Here is a 24300-nt window from a genome sequence, read left to right as displayed (position 1 = left end):
CAGTCAAGGGCATGTACCTTGGTTGCGGGCACATCCCCACTAGGGGGCGTGCAGGAGGCAGCTGATCGATGTTTCTAACTTTCTATCCCTCTCCCTTCCTCTCTGTAAAAAATCAATAAAATATATTTTAAAAACAAAACAAAAAAACGTTACAGTAAAACATGGGAAGACAAAAAAGCAATCCCCAAAGGAAAGAAAAAGAGGAATCACCAGAAAGGGAGTTAAATGAAATTGAGGCAAGTAACTTGTCAGAGAAAGAATTCAGAGTAATGGTTATAAGGATGCTCAAATGGCTGGATGACAAATACACACAACATGACAAATACACACAACTCAACGAGAGTTATAAGGAGCTGAATGAGAATGTCACCAACATGAAAAGGAACCAAGAGGAAATGAAGAATGACATAGCTGCAATAAAGAACACAATGGAAGGCTTAAACAGTAGACTAGAAGAGGCTGAGGACCGCATCAGCAAATCAGAAGACAAGGTAGGAAAAAATACACAAACACAGCAGCAACTGGAAAGAAAATGTAAAAAGCTAAAGGACAGCCTAAGGGAGCTTTGGGACAACACAAAACAAAACAATATTTGCATAATAGGGGTACCAGAAGGAGAGGAAGAAAAGCAAGGAATAGAAAACCTGTTTGAAGAAATAATGACAGAAAACTTCCCTGATATTGGCAAGAAAAACACTACACAAGTCTAAGAAGTACATAGAGTCCCAAACAAGATGAACCCCAAAACACTGACACCTAGACACATCATAATTAAATTGGCAAACACCAACGACAAAGTAAGAATCTTAAAGGCTGCCAGAGAGAGACAGAAATTTACCTACAAGGGATCTCCTATTAGAATATCAACTGATTTCTCAACAGAAACATACCAGGCCAGAAGGGAATGGAATGAAATATACAAAGTGATGCAAAGCAAGGGACTGAATCCAAGAATACTAGGCAAGGCTATCATTCAAAGTTGAAGGTGGAATCAGGAGTTTCACAGACAAAAAAGGGCTAAGAGAGTTTATTACCACCAAGCCAGCAATGCAAGAAATGCTAAAGGGACTGCTGTAAAAAGATGAAACAGAAAAGCAAGAAGAAACACAAACATTAAAAAAAAAATGACAACAAACAAGTACTTACCAATAACAACATTAAATGTAAATGGATTAAACGCCCCAATCAAAAGACATAGGGTAGCTGAATGGCTAAGAAAGTATGACCCATATATTTGCTGTCTTCAAGAGACCCACCACAGAACAAAGGATTCAAACAGACTGAGAGTGAAGGGATGGAAAAAAATTTTTCAGGCAAATAGAAATGAGAAAAAAGCTGGGATTGCAATACTTATATCTGACAAAATAGACCTCAAAGTAAAGGCCATAACAAGAGATAAGGAAGGCCACTTCATAATACTAAAGGGAGCAATTCAACAAGAAGATATAACTCTGGTAAACATATACACACCCAATATAGGAGCACCCAAATACATAAAACAACTTCTGGAAGATATCAAGGGAGAGATCGATAGCAATATAGTCATAGTAGGGGACTTTAATACCCCACTGACACCACTGGAAAAATCCTCTAAACAAAAAAATCAGCAAAGAAACAGCAATCCTAAATGACTCACTAGATCAGATGGACTTAATTGACATTGTCAGAATATTTCACCCCAAAGCTACAGAATATACATTCTTCTCCAGTGCACATGGGACATTTTCAAAGATAGACCACATATTAGGACACAGGCAAAGCCTCTTCAAATTCAAGAGGATAGAAATCATAACAAGCATCTTAGATCATAATGGCATAAAATTAGAAATCAACTACAATAAAAAGATTAAAAAAAAATCAAACACTTGGAGGCTAAGTAGCATGCTATTAAACAATGACTGGGTTACCAAAGAGATCAAAGAAGAAATAAAAGCATCCTGGAAACAAATGACAATGAAAACACAACAATCCAAAATCTATGGAACACTATGAAAGCAGTCCTGAGAGGGAAGTTCATAGCTCTACAGGCCTACCTCAGAAAACAAGAAAAAAATGGTAACAAATTATCTAACCTTGCAACTTAAAGAATTAGAAAGAGAGCAACAAGAAAAGCCCACAGTATCCAGAAGGAAGGAAATAATAAAGATCAGAGCAGAGATAAACAACATAGAGAACAACAACAACAACAACAAAAATACAAAAGATCAATGAAACCAAGAGCTGGTTCTTTGAAAGGATAAACAAGATTGATGAACCTCTAGCCAGGCTTACCAAGAAACAAAGAGAGAGGACCCAAATAAACAAAATTAGAAATGAAAGAGGTGAAGTAACAACTGACCTCGCTGATATACAAAGGATTGAAAAAAAATACTGTGAACAATTCTACTCCAACAAACTGGACAACCTCGATGAAATGGACACATTCCTAGAAAAATTCAAGCTTCCAAAACTCAATCATGAAGAATAAAAAAACCTGAATAGGCCGATAACTACTGACGAAATTGAAACAGTAATCAAAAAGCTTCCAGCAAACAAAAGCCCTGGACCAGATGGCTTCTCAGGGGAGTTTTACCGAACATTCAAAGAACTAAAATCAATCCTTCTCAGACTATTCCAGAAAATTCAAGAGGAAGGAACACTTCTAAGCTCTTTCTGTGAAGCCAGCATTACCCTAATCCCAAAACCAGATAAAGACACCAGAAAGAAAGAGAATTACAGGCCAATATCCCTGATGAACATAGATCAGGGGTGGGCAAACTTTTTGACTCGAGGGCCACAATGGGTTCTTAAACTGGACCGGAGGGCCGGAACAAAAGCATGGATGGAGTGTTTGTGTGAACTAATATAAATTCAAAGTAAACATCATTACATAAAAGGGTACGGTCTTTTTTTTTTAATTTCAATAGTTTTATTCATTTCAAACATTTTAACAAGAAGAATGTAAACACTAATTATTATAATTTGAAACTTCAAAAAATGGAGGAATCATAGCACAATAACATACCTTATATTGAAGATGGCAAAGGCAAAATAAAATTGCCTAACAAAGGAAAGGTACAAAAGCCTTTCAAATTAAACTTAAATATAATAAAATAATTTAAAACTAAAACAAATAGAAAAGAACAAAATGTGTAAACAGTAAATTAAACATTTTCTTTAGTGCAACTTCCAAATTATGCCCGGGACGTAGATGTAGATGGCAATGTAGACTGGGTTGAAAGGTTTTTGGTCTTTAAAACATCAACTTCAGTGGGAACAGTGTTGTTGGTCTCCTTCTTTAGCTAATGCATCAAAGTCTGGAGTTAGTTTTGTTGTGGCTGTTCTCAGGATAGATCTGAGGTGTTCATCAGTTAAGCTGGATCTGTGAGGGGCTTTGTTGATGTTCATGACGCTAAATGTCTGCTCACAAACATAGGTTGACCCAAACAGCACCGGTATCTTCTGTGCCATCCTCCGGATGTTTGGAAAAGTGGCTTCATTAAGTGAAGCATAAAAGTCTCTTAGTTCAAGAGAGCTGAATTTCTCCTTTAGGACAAAGTCAGACTGAAGATTGATGAGTTCCAGTTGCACCTCTTCTGGTGCTGTTTCAGGGTTTGTGAGAAAGGACAGGCCACCAGTTGAAGTGACTGGTCAATTTTTTCAACATCAGAAAACCGACGACAGAATTCTGCATGCAGGTCATCCAGTGATTTGCTGTATTTCTTCACGTTTTGGATGGTCTCCTTCTGTGTGGCTAGTGTGGCAAAATGAGTGAAGACTTTATCTGAAATTTGTCTGGAAAAGAAAATCAGCTTCGATTTAAAGGCTTTCACATCAGTGTACATGTCACGTACATACTGATCTTTTCCCTGTAGCTTCACATTTAGCTCATTCAAATGTGAAAATATATCTACAGCAAATGCAAAGTCACACAGCCAATTCTTGTCACTCAGCTCAGTAAATTCGTCAGACTTCCCCTTTAATTTCAAAAATGCACCAATCTCTTCTTTGAGCTCCCACACTCGTTGGAAAGCTTTGCCCAAACTCAACCAGCGGACACGAGAGTGGTAAAGTAAGTTGTGGTGATCCGCATCAGTTTCCTCCAGAAACTTAATAAACTGACAGTGCTGAAGTCCCTTTGCTCAAATGAAATTAACAAGCTTTACGACTGTATTAACAACATGATTAAGTTGTAATATAGACTTGTGCAATGATTCCTGGTGAATAATACAGTGAAGAAAAATAATATCTTGGTTAGGGTTCTCCTCTTTCACTTTATCCTGAATTCTTTTTAGCAGTCCAACATTTTTTCCAGTTAAATTTGGAGATCCATCTGTCGTGACATTAGCAAGTTTACTCCATGGTAGCTTCATTTTCTCGATGACAGTAGACACCCGGTCATACAAGTCCTCTCCCCGTGTTTTTCCTTTCAATGGCTCCATGGCTAAAAACTCCTCCGTAATTTCAAAATTGTCACTAATCCCTCGGATAAAAATTAAGAGCTGAGCAGTGTCCTTTACGTCATTACTTTCATCCAATGCTAGTGAATAAAACTTAAAGAACTCTGCCTTACTATTTAACTTGCTGGCCAAGTCTTCATCAATCAGTTCCACTCGACGAGTCACTGTCCTGTGCGATAAGCTGAGTTTTTCAAATTGCCTTTGCTCTCTGGACACAAGACACCTGCTGTCTCTATCATACATTCTTTCAAAAACTCGCCTTCAGAGAGAGGTTTGCTAGCTTTTGCTAATTTGAATGATAGCATAAAACTTGCTTTGGTAGTTGTCTCTTGAATTGCAGTTTGTCTGTGAAAGACATTTTGCTGAGCCTGTAATTTAGCCATCAACCTCTGTGCAGTAGCCTCCTGTTCTTGAGGTGACTGCTTGCTACATAGTTGCCATGCTTAGTGGCAAAGTGACGGCTGAGACTGTACTCTTTGAAGACTGCAAGTGTTTCCTGGCATATCAGACATACCGGCATTGATCGGACTTCGATGAAAACATATTTTGTTGTCCACTCCCTCTTAAACACTCGGCATTCACTGTCTACTTTCCTTTTCTTTGGTCCACTCATGTTTAATATTGGGCTAAAACCAACAGTACCGTTCTCTTATTAAATTCTTTACTAAAATAAGACAGTAAAGTATAAAAACAAGTGATTAAATTTGCTCTACTATAACATTTTTGGTCTTCTAAAAAATATATATATATAACAAAATCATCTGAAAAAGTTCAGACATGGGACAGAGGCACACCCTGACCATAGAGAACAACCCGTTTCCTCCATAGGAAACCTGTGTATCTCTCACACAGGCCCTTTGTTTACGGTAACACACATAGCTGCACATTGCTGTGTCTTCCAGACACACTTGTATGGGAGGTGCTAGGGCAGTGCAAAACATGGGTAACCAGCAGTTACCAATAGCACTTCCGTTACTGGCAAAAAACAGCCGCAGTGCACATAGTGTGAAAGAGCCCATTATCAATGTCAGATTGCATCCACTGGACTCTATAAAAACAACCAAGTGCCACTTTTAAATGCCCATTGCAACAGTTTTTCTTATTAAAAGCTGGAAATGGCAGGATATTTATATATATACCCCTACTGTGACAGCCTGGCAGAGCATTACAAAGGAGAAAACCCAGCATCTGGTGATGTCCACAAGTACAAGACTTCAGGCTGTCATTACCAGGAAAGGGTTTCATCCAAGTATTAGATATGAACATTTGATTTTCAGTTTTTCATTTGTCCAATTACTTCTGAAACCCTGAAATTAAGCGATTTTGTAATAAAATCTTCAGTTCATCACATTTCTATACAATCTTTTTGTTCAACCCACTGAATTAGGGTTCGTTCACACTAGCCGTGCTGCCGTTGCAGTGTGGTGCAGTACTGCAATGCAGCGCAGCTAGGGTTAATGCAGGGTACACAGGTTTCCATCATGTTTGCGTTGGTGCTAATGTGCAGTGGTGCATGTTAACACAAATGCTCTGTAGCACGCATTTTTACAGGCGCAAGGGGGAGAAGCAAACGCAGCGCAAAATGCATTTGTTTTGCCGCTAACACATGTGGTTAGTGGCCACGGTAGCGTTACTGATACCGCATCCGTATCAGCAAAAAAATGCAGCCGCAGCATGGCTAGTGTGACATGTCCTCTGTGTGTCTTTTTCCCTGCTGTGCGCGTCCGCAGTGGGAAAAAAACTGCAATGGATACAAGCCCTAAATCCTGAAAGTCTTTGTTGTTTTATTAACAAGTCATTGTGATGTACAGAATGTGGGAACAGGAAAAAATTGTATTTGAGTAGAGCTCTTAATCTTACCTCAGAAAGGCTCTGATACTGTGCTCTCCAAGGGCGTGTCTCCCTACATCACCACGATAACATGTCTACACATTCCCAGGTTGATGTCGGGAGACGGGTCCGCGGGCATTACAAGGAGCCTCTGGAAGATTGAGAGGTTGTTCCTTCTACTGAATGGGCAGATATAAATCCGCCCACTCAGAAGAAGGAGCTGCGGCCATGTTTCCTGACGTTGCCATGTTAACACTGCTGCTGGTGAAGGAGCGGAGGGGAGAGCAAGAGAACCCTCCGCTCTTTCGGCTCCGCAGGCCGGATAGAACAGCCAAACGGGCCGGATTCGGCCCGCGGGCCGTAGTTTGCCCACGGCTGACATAGATGCTAAAATCCTCAACAAATTTCTAGCAAACTGGATCCAGCATTACATTAGAAAGATCATACATCATGACCAAGTGGGATTTACCCCAGGGATCCCAGGCTGGTACAATATCCGCCAGTCAATAAATGTGTTACATCACGTAAACAAATTGAGAGACAAAAATCACATAATCATATCAATTGATGCAGAAAAAGCATTTGATAAAAGTCCAACACCCTTTTCTGATAAAAACGCTCAGCAAAGTGGGAATAGAAGGATCATATCTCAACATAATAAAAGACTCATATGACAGACAAACCTATAGCCAACATCATACTCAATGGGCAAAAAGTAAAACCATTTCTCTTAAGAACAGGAACAAGACAGGGATGCCTGCTTTCACCACTCCTGTTCAACATAGTACTGGAAATGCTAGCCAAAGAGATCAGACAAGAAGAAGAAATAAAAGGCATTCAAATTGTAAAAGAAGATGTAAAATTGTCATTATTCACAGATGACATGATACTGTACATAGAAAACCCTAAAGACTCCATCAAAAAATTATTAATGAATTCAGCAATGTAGCAGGATACAAAATTAACGCCAAGAAATCTATGGCATTTTTATACACCAACGGTGAACTTACAGAAAGAGAGATTTTAAAAAAATCCCATTTACCATTGCACAAAAAAAAATAAGATACCTAGGAATAAACTTAACTAAGGAGGTAAAAGACCTCTACTCAGAAAACTACAGGACGTTGAAAAAAGAGATAGAGGAAGATATAAACAGATGGAAGAACATACCGTGTTCATATATTGGTAGAATCAACATCATTAAAATGTCCATACTACTCAAAGCAATCTGTAGATTCAGTGCACTCCCCATTAAAATACCAACGGCATATTTCACAGACCTAGAAAGAACTTTCCAAAAAATCATCTGGAAAAAAAAAAAAAAGAAAAACAACTAAAAAAAACCCAAAAACCCGAATAGCTGCAGCGATCATGAGAAAGAACAAAGTAGGAGGGATCTCAATACCAGATATCAAGATGTATTACAAAGCCACTGTTCTCAAAACTGCCTGGTACTGGCACAAAAACAGACATATAGACCAATAGAATAGAATAGAGAACCCAGAAATCGACCTAAATCAATATGTTCAATTAATATTTGACAAAGGAGACAAGAACATACAATGGAGTCAAGACAGTCTCTTTAATAAGTGGTGCTGGGAAATTTGGTCAGACACATGCAAAAAATATGAAACTAGACCACCGACTTACACCATACACAAAAATAAACTCAAAATGGATAAAGGACCTAAACCTAAGACGGGAAACCATAAAAATATTAGAGGAATCCACAGGCAGCAAAATCTCAGACATATGCCGAAAGAACTTCTTCACTGATACTGCCCCTAGGGCAATGGAAGCCAAAGAGAAAATAAATAAATGGGACTACATTAAAATAAAAAGCTTCTGCACAGTAAAAGAAACCATCAACAAAACAAGAAAACCCACTGCATGGGAGAACATATTTGCCAACGATATCTCCGATAAGGGTTTAATCTCCAACATTTACAGGGAACTCATACAACTTAATAAAAGGAAGATAAACAATCCAATAAAAAAAAATGGGCAATGGACCTAAATAGATACTTTTTGAAAGAGGACACAAGGAAGGCCAAGAGACATAGGAAAACATGCTCAAAGTCACTAATCATCCAAGAGATGTAAATCAAAATGACAATGAGGTACCATCTCACACCTGTCAGAATGGCTATCCTCAACAAATCAATGAAAGACAAGTGCTGGCGAGGATGAAAAAAAGGAACCCTTGTGCACTGCTGGTGGGAATGCAGACTGGTGCAACCACTGTGGAAGACAGTATGGAGTTTCCTCAAAAAACTGAAAATGCAACTCCCATTTGACCCATTGATCCCACTTCTAGGAATATATCCCAGGAAACCAGAAACACCAATCAGAGGACATATGCACCCCTATGTTCATAGCAGCACAATTTACAATAGCTAAGATTTGGAAACAGCCTAAGTGCCCATCAGCAGATGAGTGGATTAAAAAACTTTGGCACATCTACACAATGGAATGCTACGCTGCTGTACTACCATTTGCAACAGCATGGATGGAACTGGAGAGCATTATGCTAAGTGAAATAAGTCAGTCAGAGAAAGATAAATATCACATGATCTCACTCATTTGTAGATTATAATGAACAACATAAACCCATGAACAAAAACAGATCTAGAGACAGAGAAGCATCGATCAGATGCTCAAACCTCATAGGGAAGGAAGAGGAGGGTGGGGGTAAGGGGGAGAGATCAACCAAAGGACTTGTATGCATGCATATAAGCCTAACCAATGGACATAGACACCAGGAGGGTGAGGGCATGAGTGGGGGGCTGGGGGGACAATGGGGAGATAAGGACACATTTGTAATACCTTAATCAATAAAGAAAAAAATGGGAAAAATGGCTTTGCTGCATCCCATAAATTTTACAAGTTGTTTGTTTTTATTTGTCTCAAGGTAATTTTGACTTCCTCTTTGACCCATTGGTTATTTAGTAGCATATTGTTTAGTCTCCATATACTTGTGAGTTTTTCTAAATTTCTTCCCATAGTTGATTTCTAGTTTTATACCATTGTGATCAGAAAATATGCTTGATATAATTTTAATCTTCTTGATTTATTGAGGCTTGTTTTGTGGCCTAATAAATGGTCTGTCCTGAAAATGTTTCATGGGCATGCACTTGAAGAATGTATAATCTGCAGTTTGGAGATGAAATGTTCTAAAAATGTCTATTAAGTCCATATGGTATAATGTGGCATTTAAGGCCATTATTTCCATATTAATTATCTGTCTGAATGATCTAGTCATTTAGGTAAATGGAGTATTCAACTATTTTTGTGTTAACTGTTCATTTCTGCTGTTGACATAAGAAACATCCAAACCTGTAATAATTTTCATGAGTTTATTTGAGCCTCTGAAAGCCCTCAGAGCAACCATGTGCTTGCTTCTGTCTCGTTTCTCTTTCTAAATTTCATTTCAGTTTTCTGTAATCTTTCTTAAGGTGACCTGGCTTTCTACAATAAACACGTATCCTCCATAGGTATTTTCCAGGAACCATATTTAGTAATTCTGTTGCTTTTTGTTCCCAGAAACCAGTAGGTATCTTAATTGGAATAGGTCAGAATAGCCAAGATCACATGTACTAACAGTTAAATTGGAACTTGTATGCATATATACATAACCCATGGACAGAGACAGTAGGGTGGCGAAGGCCTGGGATGGGGGCAGGCTGGAGGAGATCAATGGGGGGAAAAGCGGGACATATGTGATACTTTCCACAATTAAAAAAAAAAAAAGATTTCCATTTTGGCCATCTTAAGTTGATATTTCTAGTTAAATCTTCCCATTTCTGTAAGTACTCGCAAGTAAAGGCTTCCTATTTATTGTATATTTGCAGGAGTATTATTGGGGGCTGGAGGCTGGCAGTTTCCAGTCTTGGAGGCTCGATTTCCCATATTAATTTTAATTTTATTTTGGCATGTGCAGAGTCTGAACAAAATTTCTAGAGATAGTGTGTATTGGGTTGAAGTGTGGCGCTTATGAGTTGAGCTCTAAGGGGCTGTCACCTCCCGAGTTGTCTCAACCTTGTTACCTGTCTTGGTTTCTCTCCCTTGGCTGTGTAATACAGCCATGAGGACTTGGAGCTCTGGGTAACCAACCTTTATGTGCTTGTCCCTGAATGAGTCAGTCCTTTAATTACAGTTGAGTTGGAATTCCCTGTGTGGCGTCCCCATGTTGTGAGGGATACCCTCTGACCTCTCTGCAAAGATTAGTAGTCACCGGAGAATACCAGATTCGAGCTGGAGGAGGGAAGTGCCCCTTATCTTTAGAGTCGACAGAGTTCAGGTTCTCATTTATCCAGCGAAATGTTTTGTTCAGACTCTCAGAAAGCAATTCTGATTGAAACGCAAAAGTTCAAAACAAGCCACCCATTTTTTTCTCCTGTCCTGAGTTCTCAACTCTTAGCTTTAGCCTGGATTCTCTCAAACCTTAACCTTTAGCTTCACCTTAAGGATTTTTCCAAAACAGCTCAAATAAAGGCAGGGCCTCTTACCTTAAAATAGGGAGGTCCAGAATTCCAAGAAAAACTCACCCAAGTTCACCTGATACAGAGCAAGGAGCTGGGCTGGGATACAGTGGGCCCCTGCTGGTACCAAGCACAGGTCCAGGGCTGCAAGTAGTCCTGGATAGGCTTCTTGAGCCAAACTGACAACAATTGCTGGGAAGCAAAAGCTCAACGGATTGAGGACATGTGCCAAAAAGGGAGGTATTTTATACCTCCAAAGTCAAAAAAGAAGACATAAGAGGTTACATGAAATTCATTGGTGATAGACTAGGAGGTGGGAGAAAGTAAAGTGGGGAAATCTCTGGGATTGGATAAAAAAACACACATACGTCTTTTACATTGGTGGATACAGGATAGTTAACAGTTCACATTTACAGCACAGAGGGATGGTATGCAGGAGAACAAGATAACAATGAGGGGTTCTGGGGTCTCATGCTCTGATGGGGGTTTGTTCCCTGAGGAGTCAGGAAAAAGGGGTTACTATGACATTCCAAAGGTCTGTTATCAGTAGATACAAAAGACAGTAGACAGGCTCAGTTGAGGTAAAGGTTGACCTTCGTGTAGGAAGAGACTGGCCTAGGACATGGCTGCCCTCCATGACTCGCTTTTCATTAGGAAGTTTTAGTATCAGACCATCCTGCGTAGTTACTTTAGCTCTCCAAGTTTGCAGGCCTCCCCTGAGCTGGTCAGGTTTAGCATGTGGCCCCCTTCTGTCCACACTGCCTTTATATCTATTCCTATTGCTTTATATTCCTATTTGTGTTTCTCTGTGTTGGGTACATAGATGTTTAAATCCTATCTAATAAAAGAGTAATATGCAAATTAACCATCACTCTGCTACACCCACAAGCCACGCCCACAAGCCAATCAGGAGTGAATATGCAAATAAACCCAACCAAGATGGCTACGGCCACAGAGAGCAGGAGGGAGGCTTGAGTTTCCCTGGCAATGGAGGAAGCCAAGCTTTCTGCCTGCCCTTGCCGGCCTAGGCCTCCACTCAAGGGTACAAAGTTTCAATGATAGAAGATACATAAACCCCAACAAAAATGGCGGCAGCCACGGAGCTGGAAAGAGCAGGAGGCTAGGGTTGCCCGCGGCGATGGAGGAAGCCAAGCTTCCCCCACACCCTGGCCGGCCCAGGCCTCGCTCAAGGCTACAAAGTTTCAATTATAGAAGATACATAAATCCCAAAGAAATGGCTGCCTCCACGGAGCAAGCAGAAGGCTTGGCTCCGCTCAAAGTTTCAATTGTAGAAGATAAATAAACCCCAGATACCAGGGCCTCCACTTGGGTCACCAGGGGGCGTGGCCAGCCTGCAAACCACCACAGGCCCCTCACCCAGGCTGCCCCATGCCCCAAGGGAACCCTCACCCTGATCTGGGACACCCTTCAGGGCAAACCAGCTGGCCCCCACCCGTGCACCAGGCCTCTATCCTATCTAATAAAGAGGGAATGTGCTAATTAACCATCACTCCATCACAAAGATGGCTGTACCCACAGCTGAGGCCAAGTTCCCATAAGGAGCCTTAACTAGCAATCAGCAGGGACCTGAAGCTACACCCTCCCCCACCCCTGTGGGGCTTGAAGGGGGACCTCAGGCCGTGTCCCACATCTGGCAGAGCTTGACAGGGGACCTCAAGGCATGCCCCCCCCTGCCCTGGTCTGGGCTGGGGGACCTGAGGCCATACCCCCCGCCCAGTGGGGCTTGATGGGGGACCTCAAGGTGTGCTTCCCATCCTGGTGCTGGGCTAGGTGACCTCAGGCTGCTCCCCCCGACGCAGCGCCAGGCCAGGGGACCTCAGGCCGCCCCCTCCCCCCCCCCCCCCGCCCCAGCACTGGGCCAAGGGACCTGAGGCTGCGCCCTCCTGCCTGGTGGGGCTTGACAGGGGACCTCAGGCCGTGCTCCCCACCCAGCGGGGCTTGACGGGGGACCTCAAGGTGCACCCCCAGTGCTGGGTCTGGGGAACTCAGGCCGCGTCCCCTGCCCAGCGTGGCTTAACGGGGGACCTGAGGCTGTACCTCCCTGCCGGTGGGGCTTGACAGGGGACCTGAGATTGTGTCCCCCTCCTGGTGCCGGGCCAGAGGACCTGAGGCTGCGCCGCCCCCCGCCTGGTGGGGCTTGACAAGGGACCTCAGGCCATGCCCCCCACCCAGCGGGGCTTGACAGGGGATCACAGGCCGTGTCCCACACCTGGTGGGACTTGACGGGGGACCTCAAGGCATGCCCCCCGCCCTGGTCTGGGCTGGGGGACCTCAGGCCACGCCCCCGTCCTGGCACCAAGCCAGGGGACCTGAGGCTATGTCCCCTGCCCAGCAGGGCTTGACAAGGGTGGGACTGGCTGGGTCTGGATCTATCCCAATGGGGGGGGTGGGCGGCCGGGTCTGGATCTCACGCAATTTTAAGGCAGATGTGGGTGGGCGGGGACTTGACTCTGGGTCCTGTGGTGCGCCCCAGACTCTGACAGGAGGAAGGTTTTCATATACATTTTACTAATTTTCTTTCATCTCTGACACTTCTATTATAGAGAAAGGGCAAATAGCAATATTAAATTATTTCCTCTAATTAATCCCCTTTTAATGTGCACGAATTTCGTGCACTGGGCCACTAGTTGTTATATATATATGCTTTGTTGCTTAACGTTTTTATTCTTACACCATGTCCTTCTTTGTCTCTTTTTCCATTCTTTGTTTTAATTCTTTGTTTTACATTGTCTGATAGGACTATTGCTACCCCAGCTTTCTTTTCATGTCTGCTTGCATGGGGTAGCTTCTTCTACCCATTCACTTTCAGTCTATGTGTATCTTTCCATCTAAGGTGAGTCTCTTGTGGGCAGCATATAGATGGGTCATTTTCTTAATCCATTCTGTCTTTTGATTGGAACATTTAGCCCATTTACATTTAAAGTTATTATTGATAGGTATATGCTTATTAACCTTTTGTTAACTGTTTTTGTTATTGTTCTCTGCCTGTCTTCTTCTCTTGATACCTTTTCTTTCCTTTGGATTTGTTGGTTTTCTGTAGTGTTTTGGTTGGGTTCCTTTCTCTTTACACAATATTTTGTGTATTTTTGTAGGTTTTTGGTTTGTGGTTACAATGATATATCCATCTCTATCTATAGCAGTCTTTTTTAAACTGGTAGGCATGTAAGTTCAAACGAATTTTAAAAGCACTACATTTTTACTACCCCCTCCATCCTTTATGTGTTTGAGATCATTTTAATATATTTGTTGTTTTGTGTGTCTCCTATTTATTGTAGTTATAGTTAATTTTACTAGTTTTGTCTCTGAAACTTCCTATTAGCCTTTTTTTTTTTTATTCTCACCGGAGGATATATGCCCTCCTCCAGCTGCGGCCTTGCCTCGGCAGTGCTGTGATATATATATATATATCCTCTTTCTGCTGGGGATGTACTACTATTCATTGAATTCTAACTCTAAAGGCCACCAAAGAAAAGATTTCAATGTTAGTGCTACTTGCTAGGCAAAGCTGAGCGTCATTTACAATGGGAATTCACTAGTTTTTATTGCACACTCCCCCAGGAATCCTAGATTGCTTATGCTCTATATTTACTTTGTAAGTGGTTAGTTCTAATTAGTTGCCATTGTGGCTCATTCTTGGCACAGCCGTTCATTAGAACAGCCACAGAACTGGCCTTTCCTCCTTTAATTGTAGCTCATTTGAAGTTGAATACAGTTGGGTGTTTATTTATAGAAATCAGAGTCTCTCATAACAAAGCTTTGTTCTCACAGAGTGACTTCTGTGCTAAGCAGAAAGTTTCCTAAAAGGCAGCCTCAGTCCATACCTTGCAGCGTCTAAATGCCAAGTGAGACTTTATTGTATGAAGCCAGGCCCGCTGAGCGGCAGTGAGGGCAGGGTATTATCTCTTGATTTGGGAGTGGAAGGGCAGTAGCATTTAGCAACCTCCTGAGTGGGAAGGAAAGTAAGGTGGTCTGATAAACAAAAATTCTAAAATGGTCCCCCAGAGATGTCCTGCCCTAGGCCCAGAACCTGCACCTGTGAGGAGGTGCCACTCCCATGATCACCTTATGTTGATTGAATGGAATCCCGTGAGCTCCCGAAAGCACAGAGCCTTCTGTGGCTGGTGCCGGAGGATGGCAGAAATTGCAGGCAGGAGTGGGCTTGAAGATGGCTAGGGATTGACTGACGGGGAATGAGGGCGGACGGCTGACAGCCCCAAGGAGACTGGTCCTCAGTTATAAAGCGGCAAGGAGCTGCATTCGGCCAACCACCTGCATGAATGTGGAGGTGTATCCTTCCCCAGCAACTTCAGAAGCGGGAGGCCCTGAGCAGCGGGCCCATCCCACGCAGTCAGACGGTACATCTGTGTAGTTTTGCTCCACTGAGTCTGTGGTACTTTGTTCCACAGCAATAGGAAGCTGACCCAGGGCAGACGCTCTCCGCAGAGGGGGGCCTGTCCTGGCAGCCGTCAAGCCCTCGCCTCCAACCTCCGACCTCCAACCTCCGACCTCTGTGCTGACGGTGCGAGGCTCTCTTCATTTAGCCACATTCCTTTGCTGCTTTTCATATGTTGTGTTTTCTTGGTAGAAATACAAACTTTCAAATTATTTTGACCATGACCTTTCATAAGAAAAGTAGCTTTTTCATCGAAACTCAGTTCACTCACATAGAGCTGAAAGAAATATTCCCTCCAAAGACTTAATTCTTATGATGTCAGATGTACTCTGGCATTTTCTATTTTATTTTGTGTGTGTTTTAAATGTAGGTCATGACCTACTTAATTTCTTTACCGGTTTTCCAGAGTTGGAAAATCATTCCGTTGGTTGTGCTTTTGCAGTTTTATTTTACTTCCTAAACTTTCAAATGCATGTTATTTTAAAAAGTTTGTGTTGAGGAAATACCTGTGCATGGTTCATGTGTAATGGCTGGAAAGGGTGCCTGCTCCTCTCCATGTTTCAGAGGGACCGCCGTCAGGCCTTGATAGACGCGCACAGGCCAGTGGTCACGGTGGCGCTTCCCCGCCTGTCCCTCCCTCAGGGGCGCTGGGCCCCGGGATACGCCCCTCTCATGACTGCCTGGTGTTCCTCTCCATCAACGCACCTGTATTAACTCTGTCCGTCCCCAAGCCCCTGGCCAGTGAGGTTACGCCAGCCCGTTGCTGCCATATGTGTGAGGACAAAATCCTAAAAGAAGAATTGCTCGATGTGTGTGCGCATTGGTAATTCTGAGAGAAGTTGCCATTTTATGGTGACTCACCAGTTTGGTTTCCCACCAGCAAGGTGTAAGCATGCCTGCTTTCCTACACTTGCAACACAGGTAGTATTTGATTTTTAAAAAACCTTTTTTTGCTGATGATGTATGTTGTAGTTTTAATTTGTATTTCTCATCATGAGATAGGTTAAGCATCTTTTCATGTTTTAAGAGCCCTGTACTTCCCATTTTCCTATTAAGTTGTTGAGTTGATAGACTGTAATTTGAGGCCAGTTGTAAACATGAGCCCTGTTGCCTCTCACCCTCTTTATCCAGTCCCTCTCCAAATTCTCGTGGCTTCAGAACAAACATCAACGAGACTATTTCTGTAGCCCTGCCCCTGTTGGTGTGAGCTTTTGTTAAGGGCCTGGGACTTCAAATGTTTGCAGCAGCTTTGCTGGTGAAGAAAAGGGCCCGTGGTGGTATGCAACAGAGAGTGAGGAAGAATGGCGGGGAGGGAGGTTGGGAAGGGAGTTGGAGCGGAAGGCAGCCTGCAAGGTGGCGTGTCCCGCACTGACCGAGAGGCTGCCTGGTAGGTCTGTTCCCCGTGCCTCGCATCCTCAAAGCAGGAAGCAGAGAGGGAGAATGCCACCTTCCTTCCCAGGATATGGGGAAGGTTTCTTTTCCTTACACGCTTTCGTGGAAATCTCTAAAGCGGTGTGGTGCGTCTGAGGGACTTGAGTACAGCGAGACAAAGGTCTTGTCGTTCTTAGGCAATCAGATCAACGGGATTTAGGCCCCAACAGAATCCAGAGGTTTGTTTTGCCAAATTGATTACGACGTCTTAGGACGAGGGAATTTTTGTGAAAATGTTGGTCCTGAGATGGCTTTACGTTCCTGTCATGACAGAGAGCCTCTTGTCTGAGAGGTAGCCGAGAACTGGAGGAGCGGAGCCTGCTTCCTCCGCACGTTGGCGTTGTCTTGTCAGAACGTGTCCACCTTTCATCAGTAGCAGTGCTGGTCTGACCCTTGTGGAGGGAGAGGGTGCTCCTGAGTGGGTGAGGCACAGAGATGCCTTTTTTCCGAGCCAGCACTGTCCCCAGCACCCCATGCCGCCCTGCCAGCTCCAGGGGAGCTATCTGCTCCGGGGGAGCTGCCCACTCCGAGCCCCTGGGCAGAGCCTGCTGGCCCTTGCTTGACTTGACCTTGGCAGTTCGACCCTGGAAAGGTAGGTGATCTGTAAGCTTCTTTTTTGTGTCGCTGTTGCAGGGCAGTGTTTTAGGTCCTCGCTGCAGGTCGATAGATCTTACTTGGCATGAGACCAGATGAGCTCTTCATGGTGCTGAGCTGCGCTGGGTGGGCACCCACAGTGGACTGGGCCTGAGCTCAGCCTGTGCTGCTCTTCAGCTGGTGTCAGGAGGAGCCCCTTGTGGGAGCGGGGATGCCTCACAAATCCTGCTGCTTCTCACTCTTCCTGGATAAGGAGCCAGGAAAAGGCATTTGTTGGCTTGTATTTTATGTAAAACTACAGAAAGTAGATTTAAAAAATTTTCTGAAACCTCATGATCTAATACGAAGAGAGACTTTTTTCTGTTACTGGAGCTTGTTGTGGTTTGGACATATGCTGATCACGTCTTGGAATGTGTTGTGTGGGATAGGAGAGGATGCACCGAGGGCAGGGCATGGATGGGGATGCTGAGACTTCCTGTTTTCTAATGAGCAGGGCGTGGGTCTAGGGCTGCAGCCGCCTCCCAGGCAGATGCTCGCCGCCAGTGCAGACAGGCCTATCACATGAGACCATGAGACCCAGTCCTATCACAGCGTGAACCTCCTCCACGCAGGCTGTGTTCTGCTCTGGGCTCTCCCTCCCCCTTCTCCCAGGCCCCGGTCATGGGTATGTGAGAGTTACCCCAGACTTCCTGTCCGACTGGACCACTGGAAGGTCAGCAGGAGTGAGAGGCCATTGTCTCTGATTTCAGCTTCCTGTCTGAGGCCTGCCTCCTCCCAGGACACTGACCCTGGGAGGCCTCATTCTCCAGATAAGACCCTACTTTCCTCCCAGATGGATTTCCTTCCCTTCGGGATGCAGGAAGGTGTGCATGGTTTCAAGAGACCATGTCCTTCTCTAACAGGGAACGTGATAACCAGGCAATTCCCTGTCTTCTGGGAGAGCAGGGCACCCTCCTGTCCCTTTAGGGGAAGGGGACGTCCTGTACCTCAGTCCGAGCCACTAAACTTGACCCAGCTACATAGAGGAAGGAGAGCTGACCTCACGCAGTGAGGGGACAGGATGTAGATGTAGCTGGACTCTCCTGTCCTCCCTTCCTCCAAAGTCTGCTGAGGGAGGCCCGGTGATGATGCTCTTCTGCAGTGCAGTGACCAGCCCTTGGCCTCTGTGGTGGCCTGTGTGACGACGCTCACTTCTCTGCAGTGCAGTGACCAGCCCGTGGCCTCCGTGGTGCATTTCTAGTCTTGCCCACAGATGTCGAACAGAGCTGGTCACCCTTAGAAGTAAAAGAAGGGAGCAAGGCGCTCAAGAAGGCTGTCTGTGTCAGGCTGGGTTAGGACTGGACATCATTGAACAGGTTGTTAGGAGTTCGGGACCTTCGTGTAGCTGCCCCCAGCCCCTTCCCGGGTGAGTGGCAGTAAAGGCCCTGTGCTCCTTCAGAGTCTCGACAGCAGAGCCTGCGCCTGTTCCCGGCTGGGCTGGGGCGGAGGCTCCTGGAGTGAAGCCTGGGATGGCTGCTGGGTGGTGGCCCCGCAAGGGGAACGCAGCAGCGTCATGTGCACGTAGGTCCTCATTTTCCTTTAGGAAGAACAGTGACATCGTGACAGGTTACTTGAGGGCGTCATTTTCATGTCTCCAAATAAATTAAACATTAGAATCTTAAGAATTTTGACTAGTAATTCTTTCAAAGAAAATATACCCAGGGTCCATATGCATATTCTGTTAGAAAGTCAGTCCAGATTCTCCCGCGACTCCGAAGATGCGCGCATTGAGGAATGCCGCCTGGTTTAGCACCCACAGGCTGCCGACAGCAGGCACTGCCTGGAGGTCTCTTCAGGTGGCGTTGGGTTTGGCACGTTTACTCGCCATGCCGAGGGGCAGGGACGTGGTCCAGTGAACGCCTCAAGTGCTGGCCTGGTCCTCCAGGCTGTGCGATTGCAGGGGGAGGAGGGGAGAGTCTCTGGACAATGGTGCTGCCTGTCTTGGTGGCTCACTCGTGTCAGAGGCTCTGTGGCTGGAGTGCCAGGGTGAGCGTGCACCCCTGGGGTGGCACTTAGCAAAAGTGGGGCCAGGCCTCAGCTGGAGATTTGTGGACCAGAGTGGGACTCACCAAAGGACCAAGGAGCAGGGCTGAGGGCCACTGAGTGTCCTCTGGAAGACAGAGAAGTGACATGGGCTCGCTCTTGATAACAGACCATAGTATAACTGCCCGTATCATTGGGCTTCGAATCCATGGCTTTCACATCTGCAGAATTAATCAACTGAGGATTGAAAATATTCAGGAGAAAAAGTCCAGAAAGTTCCCAAAAGCAGACCGTGAATTAGCCATGCACTGAGCACCACCCTGATTCCACGCAAATGGAGTGAGTCACGTGTGGGCACACCCCACTATAGGCTTTATGCAAATACAGGTTATATGCAAATGCTACACTGTTTTATATAAGGGACTTGAGCATCTGTGGCCTTTGGTATCCATGTGGAGTCCTGGAATTAATCCCCCAGGTACCCAGGGACAACTGTACTATTTTCCTGTGGTTGCTTGGGGTTCGTGGAGCAGATGCTCGCCCAGGTTGTCCTAAGGAGAGAAGCATGCATTTCCATGCAGGTGCACGGTGCTGTGAGGGCCTGGGAACTAGCAAGGGCCCCACAGAGGCTGGAGTGGGAGGCTGCAGGACCCTCCCATGGTGGTTTCTGTCCTCAGCTCAGCCACACTTCCTGTTGCTCTCTCTCTTTCTATGTCTCCTACCACTGTGGTGTCTCCTCACCCTCCTAGATACTTTCTCTCATTTGGGCTTATTCACGACCTTTCAGAGCCCCTGCTCTGTCTCATGACCTCCTGCTAACGTTCTTTCAAATTTAAATTTTCTCTTTTATTTGTTTTGATTAGAACTCCGGGGAGCATACTGTGCTGGGCCACTGGCTGCACTATGGATCTGTGGATCAGTGGCCCTGTAGTCTCCCCTTTGTATAAAGAGCTCTGGCTGGGCAGCACTTTTTGTGGCCCAACCTTGAGGTGGTGAGCAGGAGAGAGTGCCCACGGCCTGCCAGCCTCGATCAGGGAAACCCAGGACTCGCTGGCGGGGAGCAGGTGCCCCATTGATACACATGCAGTCCTTTTGCTTTTGCCACACACCTTGTAGGACTTGGTTTCTTGACCTATGTATGAACTAATTACACTCAGATGCTTAGGAAATAAACGACCATGAATCTTCGGATCCATGGTGCTGCTCCAGTCTCAAATATTGCCTGGCTACACTTTTACCCACATGCAAGACAAGAGTGTTATTTGATTTGTTCTGTCTCAGCTTGTGGGGCCCTAGTTCCTGTGACTCACTGAGCAGTAGGAACTGGCAGACATCTCCCATTCAGAAGGAGAGGTGTTCACGGTCCTCTTGACTCTCCCGGAAACTGACAGAGGTGTGTCGTTGCAGGTCGGGGGTCCTCCGCCGGTGTCGGCTCCCGTGCCCGCCTTCTCTCGCTCTTCTGTCACACCTTCCAGTCAGGACATCTGCAGGTAACACCCTCTTCAGATGCTACAGTGGCTCATGTCACCCCAGAAGTACGCAATAGTGTCTGCAGTTCTCACTGTTTTATTCGCTTGGTCAACACTGTGCTTTGCTCTGAACAGTCAGCCCAGTTCTGTGTGTTCACCAAGTTACACGAGTCTCATTTCTTCACTTGTATGTCTGTTCTCTTTAAAAATTGTTTTCACTTCTGTGTTTTATCCCACTGTTCTCTGCACGCAGTTCCAGGGCAGTGTGTTCTGAGTGTTGTCACCACAGTCCCATGCAGGCTGCTGTTGTCCTGAAAGCAGCTCGGGGCCCGAGCTCTCTGGCGCCAGGGCTCACAGTGACTGTGCTCTGTGCAGACACACTGCAGGCACCACCCAGGAACCCCGGTGGCTCTGAATGGGCTGCGGCCTTGAAGCCTGCTCCGAGCAGCAGAGCCAGAAGGACACTCAAGTTCTCCAAGTCCCTAAACGATGTGGGTGAGAAGGCCCAGGACACCATGGAAAACTTTGGCTATGTGGAAAGAACTTGCTCTGAAGGGAAATTGATACTCTCTCAAGATCCGTGTCTCAGAATTAATAGGTTCCATCATAAACAAAAAAGAACTCTGAATTGCAAACCTCTTGGCCATTCCAAACATTCTTGTGTTTCATCCCTATTTGCCAATCATCCAGCTGCCTCAGAGGTGGAAGGTGGCAAGGGGGGCATGCATGTCCCTCTTTTGGAAGAGAAAGCAGATGATGAGGCCGTTTCCAGAAGCCGGCGGCTGCTCAGGTACCTGTTCTCCCTCTCGCGTGGCTCAAGCGCCAGCAGCCTGCACAGGTTCCATGAGCTGGAGAGCGGGGCGTCCCACCTGCGCAGTGCCAAGTCCTCCAGCGGGCTGGCTGGCAGCGCGGGCTTCTGCTCCGACGACATGGGTGATGACGACGTCTTTGAGGACAACACATCTGCAAGATCGAAGAGCAAGGCCCCGCGGGCACCCCTCTGCTCAGTGGAGAAGGACAGTGACCTGGATGGTTCCTCTCCCCTCTCTGAAAAATGCCCCCCCATCTCTCCTGTGTCCACGTCAGGGGATGCCTGCAGGTTGGTTTGCCAAGAACCACCATTCTGCTCATCTCTGCTCCCCACACCTCTGTAGCCTCATCTTGCTTTTAATATGTGAAGTTTCAGGAAAACGAATTAGTAGGCAGTTGTAGACAATTGTGGATTAATAGTTTTCTCCAGAATAGACTGTTGATATCATTTGGAAAACCAATTTCTATGACATGGGTCCCAAGATAGTTTCACAGACGATAAAAGAGGAAGAAGCTACACATATTAAAGGTCAAGCTGACTTTGCATAAGGAAATTGGAAGGAAGAAAGTTTTCCGGCTTGATGGTCTGGAGTTCCAGGGCTGGTTGCCCTCCCAGCTTCATTTTTACCCCTTGTTCCACCTACAGCATGATGTGCATGGGGAGAGGCTGTCCTTCCTTCTTTTTAACTTGGAGGCAGCCACCTCTGTCCAAGTCCTAATTCCACTGCCCAACTCCATCTCCTCCCATGTCAGTAGCCTGGGAGGAGATAATGCCCCCCAAATCTTTCAGAATTCACCTTTTATCACCACTCTATGCCTTCTCCATCCTAATCTTCCCCAGTCGCCCTCCTGAGGGCCAACCATTATCAGTTCTAGCAATTGGATCAGAAACCTCTGTCCCAGAAACAAACAGCTGAGAGCCTGGCCAGGGTCAGCCGCTCCTTCCAGGCTGGCGTCTCTGCTCCTCAGCGGCTGGGAGGACCCTGTTTCTTAGAGGTCTGTTTAGTTTCTAGAGGTTAGTAGCTCATCCTGTTGCATGTACCCTGAACCTTTTGATATAATTTAAAATTTCCGCTTATTGCTGTGAGTGGTCCTGCAAAAAGAAATGAAACTGCAGCCCCTCCTAATGTCCTGAGGTCCAGGAGAGGTGCCGAGATGTCCCTGCTCACCCCCTGACGGAACTGTGTGGTTTGGAGGTGAGGTCAGTGATTATAGTGAAAAAGCAAATCCCACCATCCTTTCAAATCACTGGTACTTTTGGAAGTCTGATTTTCTTTTACACAGAAGTTTTTTCCTAATTTTAACGTCATAAGTTCTGGAAGATGCTTCCCGGTTGCCTTAAATGTGTCTTTCAGTGAAGTTCTTAAGTCTTACCCAAGTGACTGCTGTGTCATTTCTTACACCATCTCCCCGCTCGTGCCAAGTGCCACCCAGACTTCCCGTGTCGGTGCAGTCAGCCAGAAGGGTTTAGTTTCAGTAGCGTCCTCGCTTTTGTCTGTCTGTGTCTGTGCTTGTAGTTGATCCTGTGATGTTTGTTTCTGATGTTCTCTTGGGGTATGGACCTGGCACCCTGTCGTCAGCCCTGCTGGTAATGCCTGGCTCTCCTGCCGCCCTAGGATCTGCCACTGTGAGGGGGACGACGAGAGCCCTCTGATCACCCCCTGCCACTGCACGGGGAGCCTGCACTTCGTGCACCAGGCCTGCCTGCAGCAGTGGATCAAGAGCTCCGACACGCGCTGCTGTGAGCTCTGCAAGTACGAGTTCATCATGGAGACCAGGCTGAAGCCGCTGAGAAAAGTAGGTGGACGGGCCCTGGGGCGTGGCCTCACCCAGATGAGTGCCCGAGTCGGTGTGTGTCCATTTCTGTGAGGAGGGGTGGTGTGCACCCTTGGGCTGCAGGTACCACCATTTCTGGCGCTCATTTCCAAGTCCCTCCTCTCAGTCATAACGTTTTCTTTTCCTTCCATCCGAGGCTGCTTGCTCACTGTGTCAGTCATTTGGTCCTTAACTGGCCTCGTACATTTTAGTCAGCATTTAACTGTATGTATTGACTCTGTATGCCTTGCCTCTGATTAGAACTGTGTATCAGAGATTAGCATCTCCCCTGCACAAAGCACAGCATAACCCAGTAACTTGGTCCTGTGAGAAGTGTTTTAGGTGGGAGGCGGGGCTCAGGGGAGGCAGGAGACAAGGGCAGTACAGGAAACGGCCCTTGTCCTGTGCCGTGGCCCCTCTGCTAGGAGCCTTGTCCTGCACACGCATCCTGTAGGCATGACGTTCACCGTCTCTCCCCGTGTCCAGGGCATGAGGTTCGTCTGGAACAACACAAGACTTGTTTGTATCTCAGATTTTATATGGAAATTGAGAAGGGAGCCACATCCTCAGAGAGCAGCACAGGTCAATGCCAGTTAAACGCTAACTCACGCCGTGGTGGAGCACGCCAGGCACTTGGGGAGGAAGTGTGCGCTGGGAGCTGGGGCTCAGAGGGGAGTGGGAGCATCCCAAAATGTTGGGGTGTTGAAGCAGCTCTTGAGGGTCAGTAGGATTTGGAGGTGAAGTGAAAGGTGAGGCGAGCACTCAGGGGCATGAGAGAGGCTTGAACTGAGTGTGTCTTAGGGAATAATAGGAAATCAGGGAGTAGGGCTCGGTTGGAGAGAAGTCAAATGAAGATGTATCGCACCGTCCCAGGAAGGTGTGGCTTTAGAAGGGGTCAGGCGCAGATTTTTTTTTTATTTTTTTAAAAATATACTTTATTGATTTTTTACAGAGAGGAAGAGAGAGGGATAGAAAGTTAGAAACATCGATGAGAG

The 24300-nt window shown here is 45.7% G+C and overlaps 1 protein-coding gene across 8 annotated transcripts in view; it reads left to right on the top strand.

Moving 5' to 3' along the window:
- MARCHF8 (membrane associated ring-CH-type finger 8) overlaps window positions 1-24300 on the top strand; it is a 103975-nt gene that overhangs the window by 74533 nt on the left and 5142 nt on the right. For 6 of the 8 annotated variants that reach the window (XM_080641781.1, XM_080641776.1, XM_080641780.1 and 3 more), the window contains 3 exons: window positions 20619-20701; window positions 20934-21779; window positions 23107-23287. In XM_080641781.1, coding sequence (XP_080497907.1) covers window positions 20619-20701; window positions 20934-21779; window positions 23107-23287 — 1110 coding nt within the window. The remainder of the gene's footprint in view (window positions 1-20618; window positions 20702-20933; window positions 21780-23106; window positions 23288-24300) is intronic. The other 2 variants (XM_080641783.1, XM_080641782.1) reach the window with 1 other exon arrangement.

This window comes from Plecotus auritus, assembly GCF_963455305.1.
Source record: "Plecotus auritus genome assembly, chromosome: 9".
NCBI classification, from domain to species: Eukaryota; Metazoa; Chordata; class Mammalia; order Chiroptera; family Vespertilionidae; genus Plecotus; species Plecotus auritus.
The sequence above is the reverse complement of the archived record's forward strand: the minus strand, read 5'-3'. Positions and strand labels throughout refer to the sequence as shown.